The sequence below is a fragment of the Gobio gobio genome, assembly GCF_949357685.1.
Source record: "Gobio gobio genome assembly, chromosome: 14".
Lineage (NCBI taxonomy): Eukaryota > Metazoa > Chordata > Actinopteri > Cypriniformes > Gobionidae > Gobio > Gobio gobio.
This window is the reverse complement of record NC_137107.1, coordinates 46,416,753-46,434,780: the sequence shown is the minus strand read 5'-3', so window position 1 is coordinate 46,434,780 and position 18,028 is coordinate 46,416,753. Positions and strand designations below refer to the sequence as shown.

At 36.2% G+C, this 18,028-nt stretch overlaps 1 protein-coding gene across 3 annotated transcripts; it reads right to left on the bottom strand.

The window, feature by feature from the left end:
- Positions 1-11,069: 11,069 nt before the first annotated feature.
- On the bottom strand, positions 11,070-17,398 carry LOC307137356 (uncharacterized protein). Of its 3 annotated transcripts, none has more exons than XM_079834970.1 (4): positions 17,305-17,398; positions 16,155-16,278; positions 14,163-14,282; positions 11,070-12,308 (listed from the first exon to the last, which is right to left on the bottom strand). In XM_079834970.1, exons 2-4 carry the CDS (start codon positions 16,180-16,182, stop codon positions 11,431-11,433), a joined length of 1,026 nt encoding a protein of 341 aa, XP_079691096.1. In that variant the 5' UTR covers positions 16,183-16,278; positions 17,305-17,398; the 3' UTR covers positions 11,070-11,430. The 3 variants fall into 3 exon arrangements, with proteins under 3 accessions (XP_079691096.1, XP_079691095.1, XP_079691097.1); XM_079834969.1 differs by having other exon boundaries at positions 16,159-16,278; positions 17,309-17,391; XM_079834971.1 differs by lacking the exon at positions 14,163-14,282 and having other exon boundaries at positions 11,078-12,308; positions 16,159-16,278; positions 17,305-17,380.
- Positions 17,399-18,028: the final 630 nt, after the last annotated feature.

The window sequence follows — 18,028 nt, the reverse complement described above, 5'->3', positions numbered from 1 at the left end:
AGTTCTTTCTAGCCGAATAATTAGGGCAGTTGAGTTCCAACCATCCCACTGCGCACAGAATATCCCACAGGCACCGTGTCGAATGTGGACGAGGTCGAACTGGAAGCCATATTAATCTTGGACTAAATCGGCCACCGTAGGAGTTAAAACGAAATCGGAATTGAACAGAACAGAAACTAAAATTCACTGGATGGTCATATACCAGTTCACCACTAGATGGGGGAAAATATCACACAGTGTAGCTTTAATATGATTTGGTGAAAAGAAATGAATTTTGTGACTGGGGTTTAAATACACGTTTTAAATAGAAAATTCTGGTCATCGGAACATATATAAAAAGAGTAATTATTTGATAATCATATGGACCTATTACGTATAGTTGGTCAACAAGTCAGGAAATTACGGATATACGTAACTATGTTCTTGGTTCTCTTATAACCCAAGAGTTCGTAATTAAATTACCAGCATAACAAAAAAAAAAAACTGCAGCTGCAATTTGTCTGTTTGGCCAGAGGAGAACTAGCACACCAACTGAGCCTGGTTTCTACCAAGGTTTTTTTTCTCCATCATGCCACCTGATGGAGTTTTGGTTCCTTGCCACCGTCGCCTCTCTCACCTTTGGCTTTTGGCTTGCTCAGATGGGGACACTAAATATTCAACTATATTACTGATCAGCTCATCTCAATTATCATAAAGTCGTAATTAAGAGATAAAATGTTGAACATATGATTTTAAACGTCCTCATTATTAGATTAAAAAGTCAAAAATATGATTTTTAAAGTCATAATAGTGAGATAAAAAGTTGAAAATACGACATGCTAAGTCATCATTTTAAGATAAAATGTTGAAAATATGATTTTAAAAGCCCTCATTATTAGATAAAAAGTCAGAAATATGACATCATTGTCAGATGAACAGTTGAAATTAGGACTTTAATAATTCTTGAGATAAAATTTTGGACTTAAAGTCAAAATGATGACTTAAATTATGATTAAAAGTCCTAATTATGAGATAAAAAGCTGAAATTAGATTTATTTTTTTTAAAAGTCTAAATTGTGATCAAAACACACACTAAGACATTAAAGAGATGAAATATTGATATTTATTTTAGAAGTTAAATGTGCTTTAAAAAAATGATTCACACTTATAATAATAATATTTACATTATTGTTTTCATTTTGTGCAATATATTTTTACATACGTTGTTTCATGTTTTTACAACAGAAATTAATCAATCAAAAACTTACTTTAGCTTTTAATCTAAAACAAAATTAATCTCCTATCATCACTGTAAAGCTGCTTTGAAGCATCTCGGTGAGAAAAGCGCTACAGAAATAAAGGTGACGAATAACGACATTAAAATCGGTCCGGCCCACGGGTAAAACGACACCCTCCGTATCTCAGACATCTCGCGGCGGCTTTTGTTTTGGCCGAATTCATTCAACTTGATTATTGTTCATGAAGAGCACAAATTCCAGCCACCCAAGACATGCGATCCACCCGAGCGAAGTCGTTAGGAGAAAGTAAAGTCGTCTTTCACTCTTGTTCAATTTCAATTCGTTAGGTCAGAGTCAGATATTTCAATGGACAGATCGTTTTTGATTCACTAAAATGAACCGGATCTTAAGAGTCATTTGTTCAGGAATCGAACACTGGTCGAATTCAATACATGTATAAATGGTCAAATGTAGATTTCTCCTAATAAATGACTAAATAAATGTACTCACGGTGTGTAACAGCAAAGCGCAGTGTTACTAACCAAAGAGCAAGATGGCTGCAACGACTGTACACAGTGTTAAAATGAAAACAAATGCCGCCACCTAGAGGAAGATTATTAATATTCTCGATTCACTGATTCTTGAAATAAGGGACAAAACATGTCCCAAACACAAAAGCCCTATTTATGTAAAAAAGTAAGAATGTCAACAAAAAAATATTTAAAAAGTTACATCTATTTGTATACTCAGGACATGAATTGCTTATTCTTTTAAACAATTTATTTAGTATTATTTTAAAAGCACACTCTATACTTGGAAACACATGTAATTTGACCTGTCCTCAGCATGAGGTCACAATGTAAAACTGCCTAACAAAGGGTTTAATAATTCAACAAATAAATAAAAAATACACAGTTACATTAAAAGGCAGAAATCTTTAAGATATCAAACAATACAACAAGTAAATATTGAATTATATTGTCCATTAAAAAAATAGCTATACAACTCTGTCAGGATTTTTAATCATTCTTAATAAATAAGGCAGTGTCATGGGCAGCTTCAATGGCTGAGTTATAATAAATTCATCTTTAGTTGATTTTGACCATACTGTTACAAAGACCTTGCATGTTGGGTCATATTTTAACTAGATGGCAGCTTTAAAACAAGTATTTTTTTGCACTTTTTTTGTCCACTTTGCACAGTACATTTTTCATATTCAGTTTGATTTTCTGGTGTGTGTGTGTGTGTGTGTGTGTGTGTGTGTGTGTGTGTGTGTGTGTGTGTGTGTGTTGTGTGTGTGTGTGTGTGTGTGTGTGTGTGTGTGTGTGTGTGTGTGTGTGTGTGTGTGTGTGTGTGTGTGTGTGTGTGTGTGTGTGTGTGTGTGTGTGTGTGTGTGTGTGTGTGTGTGTGTGTGTGTGTGAGAAAGAAGAACATTAAAAAAACTTAACTTTTTTAGTAAAACAGTGATTTATTAGTTAATGCAGAGTTAATCCATTACTATGCAGCTACAATCAAAACCCTTTTATTACAGTTGCCTGAATCAAAATTGTTCTTTTTTTCCCTGTTTATGTAACAAATTACACAAGATGTAAGTGGATATAGATAATGGCATTAATAATAATAATGCATCAGCTCTTAACAGTCAGACTAAACTGAATTTGTTCAGCTTATGGATAGAGATGTGAAAGATGTTGTCATTCAATTAGTTTTACTCCACAAAATAAACAAAAGCATTTTTGGGATATTTTGACCTCCCCACAATTTCCAATGTACAATCTTCACCAATCCTCATGATGTCATTTGAACAAATTTCTCTCTCAGATGGTGTAGCTATGCCTCAAGAAATACCATCTTTTGATTTATCAGAAGAATATCAAATTATCAGCTTGAAAGTGATGGATCTCAACATGAATTCTGCGCTCTAGACAACTTCTGGGGATGCTTTTTCTTATGAATATTTCATTTAGACTTCCCTCCAGTATGAACTCTTTTGTGAGATTTCAAGGATTCTACCGGAGCGAAACTCTTCTCAGTGAGAGCACTTGTACGGTTTCTGTCCGACATTAATTACCAGGAGTAGTTTTAAGGCACTGAATGAACTGAAGGTCTTCCCACAGTGAAAGCAAACGCGAGGTCTCACACCATAATGAGTGCGCTCTAGGGATGGGCGATATGGACTTAAAAAATTATCCCGATATTTTCTAGTATTTATTGCGATAACGATATCAATGACGATAAATGTAGTATCATTCCCCATGTTTTTGGATACAAGTGAGAGCTGCATGCATTCTTCTCAGTCTCAGAAAAACAAACAATGATCTAAAGTAAAACGTACATGTCATCAAATAGGCTCCTATAATACATAATAAATACATAATTTTTTTTTAAAATGTAAAATTCCACACCAGCCTTTTCAGAAATGGAAAAGTTGCAGATATAATTGTCTTCTGTAAAAGTGCAGGTAATGTTTAAATAGTGCAACTGTGCTGAAAAACATCACACAATACAAACAATAATAATTCAAATCAATGACAAGTTTTACATGTAAACCGATTCTGTATTTATTCATACACTCATGGTGCAAACAGTGGTAAAAATAGCAGAGACAGCAAAAGTAATTATCGCAAAAAGGTCTTCAGATTACAAAAAAGTTGAAAATAATGATTAAATTATAGAACTTCAGTAATTTGAGTTGATAAGATAATACCACGAATTCTTCTACTAATAAAAATAAACTGCACTAAGGATTAATGAGCTTCTGGGTTCATGAATATTAATCACATTGTCTGTGCTCATTCAAACTGATTTGCTGAAATCAAAACAGGCACCGTAATAGGTGCACGCCAGCCAATGAGATTCCCGTTTGTGCATTCGTTTCTTCCTGTTCACGAAAGGCTGAATAATTCCAAATAAACGCCATTATTTTGCAGGAAAATACAACAAAGGATATTGTTTACGTGTAGCACGTCAATTCTGTGTTGTGTAAGACTCTCTCGCTCTCTCTTTGAGTGTGTGTGAAACACTGAGTGCTCTCAGTCGCGCGCCTCACACTAGTGTTTACTGTGCATCAAATACACTGCGCATTCATTGAGTTGAACAGAAATAGTATGCTTTGCCGATCGATTGAGACAGAGCAAATCTCTTAAGCGCTCAGTCTCCAAGTGCTCAGCGAGTGAAATACATCTGTATGTACAGGTTCAGATCGCCCTCAGGTAGCCCCTCGTTTCGCTATGAACTCTTCCGCAGCTTCCGCCATAGTTGTTTTCGCTCTGCATGTGAGATGAGGATTCAGTGCCACCGCTCCCATTGCGCGGCGCTTAGGGCATCGAGTGCTGCGGGGGGCATCACAAGAAAATTCTCTCTCCAACCCCCGTTCAGCTATACAAATTGACGAATGCAGCCACTGCGGCCATCATAAAGTAATAATGCTTAGGGCATCAAGAGACGGGCAGCGGCGTCACTGTGCGGATGGGTCGCGCCATCAACTAGGCTTTATCGTTATTATCGCGGGAAGACAAATTCTTATCGTGGGGAGAATTTTTACCGGTATATCGTAAACGATAAGATATCGCCCATCCCTAGTGCGCTCATGCGGTTTTAAATACTGTGGTAGTGTAAAACTCTTTCCACAAACAGAACACAACTACACGAACTTAGTGCCGGTCACATTGAAAGTTACCTAGCTGGGGCTACTTTCAGGCGCTGCATAATATCATTGCTGCTGCAGCCATGGTACGGCCGCGAAGATCCGCGACTATTACGCAGGAATGAGAAAGTAGTTCCTAGCTATATAGGTGTAGAAAATCGCAACTTTTCATTTTCAGTCTTAGCACACGATGTAACTGTAGAAGAGTCAAGTTTTAAATAGGAAAAATATTGAAAGTGTCTTTAGTAATTTTTTGAATGAGATGCTAATGGACTGTTTTGAATCAATGATGTATGCTAAGCTATGCTAAAAGTGCTACCGCCAGATACAAAGATCAGCTGAATGGATTCAAAAACGGTAAAACTCAACTATTTAACTCTAGGGGACTTGTAAAATGAGCCTATTTTCAAAAAAAGTGTAGTGTTCCTTTAAGATGGCAGGCAATGATAGTTTTCAGGTTGAAATGGTCCAACGGTTCAAGCCATTTGATAAATCAAGTTTGAAAACTGGTCACTATAGTCAGGCCACACCAGGGCTCAACTAGACCATTGACATTTGTGAAATATTTCACAGTTCAGTTTTGGTCAGTAAATCCTTCTCTGAGTCATGAACTGCTCTAAACACTGAATTTAGTGAACTGGTGATTTTTAGTCTGTTAACCCATCAGATGGAGAGAACAGAGAGCGAGCGCTAAAGGGAGAGAATTATCTCTAACGTTACTTATGTTATTCTGAACATATCGTTTGCCAAATCATGTTATTCTTAATTTGCACTGCTGGCGTTGGTCATTATGGGAATGAGCTGGATGTGTCTACATTTGTTAAATTGTGCACTGCCTTTCTGCGCGAGGGCGCCCTCTGGGCTTCGTATATCCTCCTGGGACCCAGAAAAAGAAAGTGTTTTGAATTTAGTATTTTTTCATGTCTTTACATTGTTTAGAGCATAAGAAACAAATGGAACACAATTTTTTTTTTAAATGATATTTTATTCATATGTTATGATATGTCCTCTGTAGTTGACACCAGGACTCAGTTTTAAAAAAATAAAATGACATGAAATTGCATGTATAGGCAAAAACAATGGGATTAATTTTAATTCACCCCAATCAATTTTTAGGTTTCAGGATTTTTTTTAAACAAACTTTTTTTTAAAGACGATTCTGAACTGTTATGAAAGATATAACGAAATGCATTGATATACCATTTTACTTTATGAAATATGTGGGTGAAATGGCCATACTTGGGTTTTCACACCATCTCATTTGCATATTAATGTGTTCTTGGTGCAACATGCAATGCAAAAAGAAGTGTAATAATGGGAGTAATAATTGGCAACATTTTCATAATAATGCCCAATATTTCATAGGAATATTGATATGTAATTTCTTTCCCTATTCACTTATGTCTCCAAAATGCCTGATAAACATGATTTAAAGGGTTAGTTCACCCAAAAATGAAAATGTCATTACTTACTCACCCTCATGTCGTTCGACACCCGTAAGACTTTTTATGTAAGACGTTTATATTCAGAACACAAATGAAGATATTTTAGTTGAAAGCTGATGGCTGAGAAAGGCTTCAGATAGGCCTCCATTGGCATTCAATACATTTACACTCCCAAGACCCATAAAAGGCACTTAAAACGTCCCAAATCCCAAATGATTTGAAGTGATTTGCAAAATCTCTTAAATGGATGATGGACAGAAATGCCCTGAAACTTTCTTCTACTTTGGACTTGTATATGTTGTTAGATTAAGACCCTCAGACTCCCTTTTATTTATTTTTTATTTGTGTTTTTATGTTTGGTTTTGTAATTTTTTTTCTTTAAATGCTGTATCAATACAGAAAAAAAATGGATTTATGATTGTAAAAAATGCCTTAAATGTTGTATTTGAACAATCTATAATAAAAAAAAAAGAAAAAAAAAAAAAGAAAAGTTGGTTCACGCGCAGGCTTTTCTTCTTGTGATGTATTACCGCCGCCTACTGCACTGGAGCATCAATGATCAGCGAAAACAACACTTTATATTCTTTCGAATTATATGCATCAGAGCTATTCTAATATGTTTATTAATTTGCTGTTTACTCAACAAATACTCCAAAGTCATGTTGTTTGCATCTTTTCCTTCCGTTTCCAGTATTAGCCATTCATATGCTCAATGGTTTCATACAATCCGCAGTGCCCATAAAACACTTAAAAACAACCCAAATATAGGACAGAATACGTGTTGGGTTAATTTAACCCAGCATAGTCGATTCATTTTTACTACAATACTAGCCTCTTTTAACTTCATACTAGAATTAATGTCTACGGACTTACTGCATTCACACCAAACGCGAATAGAGCGTCAAAATCGTGTGTACCGCGTCTAGTTTCACGCACAAACATTTTCAATGCATTCTCGCGTCCGCGGCGAATTGGACGCGCATAGAAATCGAGCGTTGGGAGCGAAATTGAGGCGCATTTAAGGCACTCCAGGAGAAATATGTCAAAACACCACTCTGCCTCTTTTCATTTTCATTAAAAATATATATTAAACATTAATAGCCACACAAATGTGGTCCAGGCAACTCCTACATTATCTTCACTGCATGTATATTTAAATATCCTTAAAAAATAAAGTTATGAAACTTCTCTTTGCCCTCAGGCAAAACGATTTGGCAGACAACAAATTATATATTCATGACACCAAAGATCGCCCGTTAGATCAACACAAGATGCACCACTACAGGACATCAGAGCCAGCAGCAAATGTCAGAAGGACTAGCCGAGGAAAGGCTGCTCTCGCCGGGGTAAATGAGCGCTGAACACCCGGTGATCAACTGGATCTCACAACTCCAAAAACACAAGATTATTTTTTTAAATAGGCGCTCTCTTTATAAATAAACCACAGATTTGAGCTTTACACAACTACATTCTCACCTGAAAAAGTCTTAAAACTACATTTTGTGACAATAGTAGTATTTTTAAATTATGCAGGGTTTATCATCACGTCACTTTACCACATTTAACGCGGCGCGAATTGACGCCAAAGTTCACATTGTTCAACTCGGGCGTCAGACGCGAATTCGCTTCAAACGTGTGAATGCACAAAAGCACCACTCACGTGTAACGCGCGTATCGCGCAAGACGCTCAATTTGCGATAAATTCGCACGAATGAGGTGGATTTGCGTCCTTCGCGCTGCGCGAAACACGCCTTCCGCGCTACGGGACCTCCTTTCCATTGAAATCACTCGCGCCAGACGCTATATTCGCGTTTGGTGTGAACGCAGCATAATACTCGACACAGCCACTGGCTTGCATGATAACAGGGCTACAACAACGAATCGATAAAAATCAATTATTAAAAGAGTTGTCAACGAATTTCATTATCGATTCGTTGTGTCGCGCGACTATTATGCCCGTCAATAAGACGCAGAGATGTTTGAATATAAAAAAAGCAGAGTGGAAGCGGGTGAGGCGTGCTGTACCCGTCGTAACACGCAGCGGAAAAGCAAACCAAGCCAAGCGTACCAGTCGAAAAGCGCCATTAATAAATTGAAAAAGTGTGTTAATTGCAGCAAAAGCGACGCAACATGTCATGGGAGCACCGCGGTGGTGATTCAGCACCTAAAACAAAAACATCTTGGAGTCCTTGATGAGGAGGAACGGAGTTCAACAGCAGGGGAACGTTAATGCTGTCGGAATTATCGTAAACACGTGTTTCTAGGTAAAAAAATTGCACATGAACGCCCTCACATTTTGAAACGAATGAAATGAGCTTGTAATCACGATTTCAGAAGTCGGGATTATCACATTTCCGATAGCACGTGAAGGCGGCATTAGTCACTACAAAATCCCACTTTTGTTCCGTTTGGAAGTGAGGAGAATGCCGTCCCTCCAGTAGCTCTTCTGGTGCTTGTTTACTCGTCATCCAGCTTGACAAGTTAGCGTTAGCTTGTTAATAACAGTAGTAAAGCAGGGGTGGTATAGTTTGCAAGACTAAAGACGTTTTTATTCACTTGCCTTTTTTGGCCCATTCATTTTTCAATCTGTTGCTATGTTAATTTCGTTGACAAATAATTTGTCAGTATTTTAATCAACAACATTTTTCACAGACAAAAAGAGACAAAATCAAAACCAGCTTTTAATGACAAAAACTATGACTAATATCTATTGTCATTTTTGGTCAGCATTCGGTGTTAAAGTGACAGCAGTCCATTAACCTGCTAACATTTGTGCTCTTAATATTAATCAAACAACAAAAGAGAGCAGGGCCATGCAGAGAGTTTGTTAGGGGCAGGGGCTCAAATGTTAAAAAAAATATATATACACACATACATATATATATACATATACATATACATATACATATACATATATATATATATATATATATATATATATATATATATATATATATATATATATATATATATATATATATATATACACATATATATACACATATATATATGTGTGTGTATATATATGTGTATATGTGTGTGTGTGTGTGTGTATATGTTCATCAAGCCTGCATTTATTTAATCAAAAATACAGAAAAAACAGTATCCTAATATTGTGAAATATTATTACATTATGTTCTTTTTAACTTTTTATTAATCAAAGAATCTTGAAAAGAGCATCACAGTTTCCATCATTGACATTAAATCCTCATATTAGAATGATTTCTGAATGATCATGTGACACTGAAGAGTGGAGCAATGATGCTTAAAATCCAGCTGTGATCACAGGAATAAATTATATTTTAAATTATTTTAAAATAGAAAACCATTATTTTAATAATAATTCACAATATTGCTGTTTTTATCAAATAAATGCAGGCTTGATGAACATAAGAGACTTCTTTCATAATGCTGCACAATATTAAAAAATAAATGGTAATATAATAAAGTCCTTTCATGTAACCATTTCGCCAGCCTACAATTCACATATTAGGCCTGTAGGTGCCGGTGGCACTTGGGTTTTGTTAACTTTGATAGTTTCACGAAATAGTAAACGGTGTATCAATATACATAAATACAAGTGAATTTAACACTTACCATTAACGCGACTTTTGCTGCTGCATGGTTTTGCGCAGGGATTTATTTGTTGTCAAAATGAGACAAACCGCAGGAAATCGTTCCACACACATTAGTTCGTCCCTCCATGTAATTTTCAACCGATTTATGAATAAGAACAGAAATTTACCGCTCCACTTCACATCGCCCAATGGAACTGGAACTTGCTTTGCCAGATCACGATTGGTTGGTGTATAGCCTATACATGACAAACGGGCATTGGTGAATTGTGTAATACTTTAAAATATATAGCTAATATATAGATTTGTAATTAAATCAACACATTAGCTCTGATTATGGATGAAAAAAAAATATTGGTTTACTTTTTTTCCCGTAAGGCCACACACTCTCTGAAACCATATTTGGCTCGAGAGCCGTTTGCGAAAAGTGGAAAATCAGCTGTCAATCAAAACGCACGCGACCCATAGCAACGCGTTATGGCAACGCCTCAACAGAAATTGTCTGACTTTTGAGCCGTTCGTTACTATTGTATATTGTCATGTTATAATAATCACATTTTTTCAGTTTTATTGACCACTATATTATCATTGATATTTGTCTGAGAGGGGCACTTTTGATTCATTTTGAAAAAGGGCAGGGGCTCGAGCACCCACATTTTTTGTAAATTTTGTAATTTTTATTGTAGCAACCTGTGCACTTTCTGAAGATTTTTTGCATTGTGAATTTGCACTGTCAGTTCTGTTTTTGAATAAAGGATTGGAAATTAATGTTTTTTTTATCCGATGCATCGATTAATCGAAGAAATAATTGACAGATTAATCGATCATTAAAATAATCGTTAGTTGCAGCCTTACATTATATTTTTTTTATTTTCAATCATATTTTACAGTAGATATAGCATATTTTATATAGTTTTAATACATTTTGCAAACATTTAAGCCTGTTTAACAAATATTATAAGTACAAAATTGGTTATATCACGCAATTATGACTTTACAACTCAATTGCGACGCTATACCAGACAATTCTGAGAATAAAAGTCAGAACTGCGAGATAAAAAGTTGCAATTACCTTTATTTTATTTATTCTGTGGCGGAAACAAGCTTTCATAGAGAACAGCTTCAGAAACTAAGAGAGTTGTGTAGTGTGTATATTTGTGAAAGAAGATTGAAAAAACAAACTGGCACTTTGTTGAAAATCGTGATTTATTAATGCAGGGTTAATCCATTACTATGCATAGCTACAATCAAAACCCTTCAAATGAAGAAAAATGGTTCATTAACTCATTCAAGTATGTCTTTTTTATGTTTTATGTAACAAATTACACAAGATGTAAGTGTATATAATGGCATTAATAATGCATCAGCTCTTAACAGTCAGACTAAACTGAATTTGTTCATCATATGATGGAGATGTGATGGACTGATTCTCGTCATCTTGTCATTTGAACAAATTTCTCTCTCAGATGGTGTCGCTACGCCTCAAGAAATACCATCTTTTGATTTTTTAGAAGAATATCAAAATATCAGCTTGAAAGTGATGGATCTCAACATGAATTCTGCGCTCTAGACAACTTCTGGCGATGCTTTTTCTTATGAATATTTTGTTTAGACTTCCCTCCGGTATGAAATTTCTCATGATATTTCAAGGATCCTACCTGAGCGAAACTCTTCTCACAGTGAGAGCACTTGTACGGTTTCTCTCCGGTGTGAATTCTCTCGTGTTTTATCAAGTCACTGGACCCAGAGAAGGCCTTCCCACAGTGAGAGCACACATGAGGTCTCTCACCAGTATGAATACGCTCATGCACTATTAAACATGGCAGTCGTGTAAAACTCTTTCCACAAAAAGAACACATGTGGGGCTTCTCATCAGAATGAACATTAAGGTGTGATCTTAAGTTTGCTGCCCCAGCAAATGTTTTATCACACTGATCACAGCGAAACCGCTTCACCTCAGAGTGAATGTGCAAATGACAACTGAGACGGCCTTTGGATGCAAAGCTCTTTCCACACTGAGTGCATGTGAACGGTTTCTCTCCAGTGTGAGATGTCATGTGCAGATTTAAGGATTTTGCATACGTGAAACTCTTTCCACACTCAGAGCAGGTCAAAAGTTCTTGAGTGTTAGCGCTTGTGTGAGATCTCATGTGAGAATTTAAGTGTGCTTTCAGAGTAAAACTCTTTTCACACTGAGTGCATGAGAACAGTTTCTCTCCAGTGTGAATTCTCATGTGCTCATTTAAATTGTTTTTACGTACGAAAATCTTTCCACACTCAGGGCAGGTAAAAGGTCCTTTGGGCCCTTTTTCTTTAGCTTGTTTTTGTGTGACCTTCTGTGAAACGGCAGCATTTCCATTGTCATTTGTGAAATGTTGAGGTTTTTGAAACCGGTGGTGCTTGTCTTCATTCATTTCCATCGAGTCTAAGCCAAATGAGAACAAACAGAAATATAAGAGAGCTTTTATTTAACAAAAAAATACTTTACTATAAGGGCTGGGTATTGTTCAAACATTTTCAATACCGATACCTCGACTTTGATACTGGTTCCTGAGCGATACTTTTTTCAATACCAATATTAACTAGATTACATCACCTCAAAAAACGTTGGTTTAGTTTTTTCAGTTTGTTGACTTTTTTTACTGACTCAGACTTTTACAGAGATGTCGTCTGTACTTCAATGAACTCATCATTTCTGCCTTAAATTAATCCACCTTTTTCTGAATGCGGAAGTCTCGCTCGACAGTAGTAATAATGCTTTACATTTCCGGTCTCCGGTGTTTCTAGTCAATTGAGTGCATTTCCCAAGCTGATAATGTAATGTTAAACCTATGAAAATGGTTTAAAAAGCACATGGCTCCAGAGTGCCACCATTTTACAGTGTAGCAATTAGTGTTGCTTTCGTCAACGAAAAGTATGACTAAATATCGCCGTCAACGAACCTTTATCGCGTGATGAAAACAAGACGCAACGCAACGCAACATAAATGCTGTCATGTGACGATGACTTATTAAATGTATAATGCAATATTGTTGAGGAATAAAAATGAGACTAAATGTGGTTCACTAAATAAAAACCGCTAAAATTTCATTTTTGCTGACGAAAATGAGATGATGAGGAAATGAGAAGTTATATTTTTTTTGTCTCATTATTATTATTTTGCAGTATTTCTATGCGTCTCATTCAGGGGCTGCATCAGGTCGCACTGCACAGACGACGTCACTCTATTCAAGCCCCACTTGCGGCATTATTTAGAAGACGTAGCTGTGGTGAGTTAACGACAACAAACAAAGTTAAAAGATTAGTTCACTTTTAAATAAACTTTTGCTTATCATTTACTCACCCCCATGTCGTCCAAGATGTCCATGTCTTTCTTTCTGCAGTCGAAAAGAAAGGTTTTGGATGAAAAAAGTCCAGTTTTTTTCTCCATATAATGGACTTCAATGGGCCCCAAACGGTTTAAGGTCCAAATGACAGTTTCAGTGCAGCTTTAAAGGGCTTTAAACAATACCAGATGATGAATAAGGGTCTTATCTAGCCTAGCCAAACGATCAGTTTCTGCGAGAAACCGAGCAGTATTTATGCTATTATTTTACCTCTTTTCAGATGAACGTGATCATCTCTGGGCTCTGCCATAACTTCCACTAAGTGAGGTCAAAATAGAGCCTGGTCATAGATGTATACGATGTATCTCACATTTTGACCTCACTTAGCGGAAGTTAGCAGAAGTTATGGCGGAGCTCAAAGATGATCACGTTCGTCTGAAAAGAGGTAAAATAACAGTATAAATACTGCTCGTTTTCTCGCAGAAACTTTCGCTAGATAAGACCCTTATTCATCATCTGGTATCGTTTAAAGCCCTTTGAAGCTGCACTAAAACTGTCATTTGGACCTTGAACCGTTTGGAGCCCATTGAAGTCATAATAATATGGAGAAGATTTTGGAGTTTTCATCCAAAACCTTAATTTCTTTTCGACTGCAGAAAGACCGACTTGGACATCTTGGATGACATGGGGGTGAGTAACTTATCAGCAAAAGTTTATTTAAAAGTGAACTAATCCTTTAAGTCTGACACAGACACGAAGCTGTCCGAAGTTAGTCGCTGAATGCACTGAAAACACGAGCTCTCATATCCTACATAAAGCTCCTGATCGGGATGAAGTTCTTGGGATAAACGGAAGTTGCACAAATCTAGTTTACTACTGAGTTTAGATGTATTGTTATATGTCAGTTTTCATCTTAATGTTCCTCATTAAAGAGAATGAAGGAAAACACCAACCTGTTTGTTCCTCCGTCTCTTCATCTTTTATTCCGGAGTCTTCTTGCTTAATCTCCATCTTTACAACAATATGTCTGTAGTTTGTCCTGGAGTAATTCCTCCTGCTTGCTTCTTCTTCTCCTGTGGGAAGATGGGAATATTCCCAGCATTTAAACTCTCATGAACGGCTGTGTGAGCAGCTTCACTGACTGAAGGTGTGAATTGTTGTCGCTGTTGCTCATTTAAATTGTTGTCACTCTGTGCAGAAGTTAAATGGGTCTGATATGCTTTGTTGTCTGCGCCGACTCTCGCATATGATCCGCGCTGCGCTCTCGTCTCTCTAGTCTAACTATAGACCAGAGCCGTTGGTGTGTGTGTGTGTGTGTGTGTGTGTGTGTGTGTGTGTGTGTGTGTGGTGCGCGTGAAAACTTCGCGTGACTTCATTCGCCTCAACTGAAAGCACATTTACACTGTCTGAATCGTTTCCTATCGCATGTATAGTGCGCTGTGTGCCTTCCACCATGTAGAAATTAGTAAATGTGTGAACAACTGACCGATTACAGACGCAGTTCAGCGTCTATTTATAAGGCGGGGCTTCAGATTCTAGAGAGCCTTTGATTGGACAGAAGATTTGATGAGAAGGTGAAGTCTGCGATGATGACATCAAAATCTTTGATACGTTTTAACGGAAGTGAGAGACTATGTTTTGAAAGCTTATATCTCCTAAATGCGAATTTTGTCATTGTTTTGGAACACACCAGCTTATTCATAACCTTAAGGCTAAGATAATCATACTAAAAGTTAAAAAACTTTATTTTGATTTCAGTGGGCCTTTAAATAAAATTTTCCGTTGACTAAAACTAGACTAAAATAGTCATGGATAATTCTGACTAAAATAAGACTAAAATGCTCGGACTTTTAGTCGACTGAAACTTGACTAGACTAAAAAGAATATGAACGTGACTAAAACTAATAAAAACTAAAATGACAGCTTGACACAAAGACTAGACTAAAACTCAAATTAAAACAGGCTGCAAATAACAGATAGTGACGAAATATAATGCATCATCCGGGGTATGAATCAAAGCTCAAACGCCCCTGGAGGAAAAAGGCTCCATAAAAACGGACAGAGTCTGAATGACGGTCGGCTAAATGGCAAGAAATGCTTGTCCTTTACTGAAAATCATCCAATATCCTTTTTATGTTTTAGAATAAGTGTATCAAAATATCCATAAAAACAAAATTGTATTTTATTTAACATAATTGTATGCATTTGAAATATAGAGATGGGTTCTGTTTTAATGTACACAAGTGTACCTAAAATAAAAAGAGTTTAAATGTACAGGTTTGTGGCTCTTAATTTATTTTTAATTACCCACTTGTAAACTCATGTTCACTGTTCTTTTTTTTAATAAATATAGTAGGCTATTTGAATTAAATTTATATTCATTGAGTTGAATCGAAATTGAATCGAGAATCGAAGTCGGAACATCTGAATCGATAGCCAGCCCTATTTAATGAGTGCGTAGAAGACACGAAGCTGTCTGAAGTTAGCCGCTGAATGAACTGAAAACACAAGCTCTCATAACCTACATGAAGCTCCTGATCAGGATGAAGTTCGTGGGATTTAGTCCTCAAAATGATTAGAGCGCATATATATACACACACACCTTCTTTTGGGAGTTATCTTAACTGAAGTGCTGCGAGCCATGCTCATTTTCTCTTGCCAGCCTAACATAAAATGCAAGGCATACGGTATTCTCTTCAGATCCGCTGGTGCTAAAAACACTTACTTTCTAAGATTTTCTTCAGTTTATTGCTGTAATGTAGTTCAAAAAGTTTGTCAAAAAGCTCTTTTTTACCCCATTTTGACATTGTGTTCCTATGGAGACCGAAACATGAGAGCATCTAAACGGAAGTTGCACAAATCTAGTTTACTACTGAGTTTAGATGTATTGTTATATGTCAGTTTTCATCTTAATGTTCCTCATTAAAGAGAATGAAGGAAAACACCAACCTGTTTGTTCCTCTGTCTCTTCATCTTTTATTCTGCAGGGTTCTTCCTTAATCTCCATCTTTACAATAGTATGTCTGTAGTTTCTCCTGGAGTAATTCCTCCTGCTTGCTTCTTCTTCTCCTGTGGGAAGATGGGAATATTCCCAGCATTTAAACTCTCATGAACGGCTGTGGGAGCGGCTTCACTGACTGAAGGTGTGAATTGTGGTCGCTGTTGCTCATTTAGCAGATGATCATCACACTTACAATCACTCTCAATTATTCACAGTTTAAGATGGCAGGCAATGATAGTTTGTAGGTTGAAATGGTCCAACGGTTCAAGCCATTTGATAAATCAAGTTTAAAAACTGGTCACTATAGTCAGGCCACGCCAGGGCTCAAATAGACGATTGAGATTTGTGAAATATTTCACAGTTCAGTTTTGGTCAGTAAATCCTTCTCTGAGTCATGAACTGATCATATAATGAAACATACATCATATTTAATCATATAAAAAAAAATGTATTGTTACTACTGTAAATCTATATTCAATTATTATGGGATCTCCTTCAATGCTTTCAAAATTGTTTTGTTTCTGTATTTTTAATATACATTTCTATATTAACATATTTTAAAGACAGTATTTATTGAACAAAAATTAACTCATATCAAAATGAACAGAAAATAGTTCAAACTTTGCTAGTGTTTTGAACAGTTATTAACTATTTAGCTAACATTATTTAGCTAAAGTATTTGTGTGTTTTGCCCTTTTTGAAAGGCCACCTCATACATTTATTAGATTTTTAAACAAAATAAACCACTTTTATGATTTATTTTCAGATATAATGTTGCTCCATAAATGTTCAATACAAACATATTCTTTCTGCAATCATACACTGTGGCAGTAATGAAAATTACATTATTCTTAAGGTGTGCCTTTTGCCCCGTTGTATCAACCAAATATTTAAACACACCTCTTCATAAAGCGAGTGTGTTTAAATGTATCGGTTTGTCTGCCTGTCGATGATTGGCACATTACTGATGTTGCCATGGTAGCTAACAAACACTCGCGTGTCAACTGCTCGCTCTTATGTTAGCAGAAGCATTAAATCGGTTCAACAGCGTTAAGTTAAAGAGCACAAACTTTATCATTCAACTGAACTGACACTTACATTAAATGCGCTCGCGCCGTCCATTCACCGCGTCCTCAGCTTGAATGAGCACTGTTTGCGCGCGGCTGATCTTCTTCTTTTCTTATTGGCGGTTGGCAAACAACTCTCGGGTGCATTACCGCCACCCACTGATCCGGAGTATGGACTAATGATATATAAACACCCGAATTATATATATATATATATATAGGGAATATATATATATGTATAATAACAACAAATATGGTTTTTAACTTTTTTTATACACTTTTACCGTAAGATAATTGAAATGAAACACATTATTAAAACAGTCAAAACCTAAAGTAAACACTTTGCAATGCACGTCACTTTAAATAAATGCATTTGGCAGATGCTTTTATCCAAAGGGATGGTTCACACAAAAAAGAAAATTACCCCATGATTTACTCTCCCTCAAGTCATCCTAGGTTTATATGACATTCTTCTTTCAGACAAACACAATCAGAGTTGTATTAAAAATGTCCTGGCTAATCCAAGCTTTATAATGGCATACGCAAGGTAGATATTTTACTTTATAACGTGTTAAATATGGATATTTTTCTTACACAAACCCATTGATTCGCTTCAGAAGGTCTTTATTAACCATGTGGAGCACTTATAACGGATGGATGCACTTTTTTGGGCTTCAAATTTTGGGCTGCCATTATAAAGCTTAGAAGAGAAAGGAGATTTTTTTATATAATTCAGATTGTGTTTGTCTGA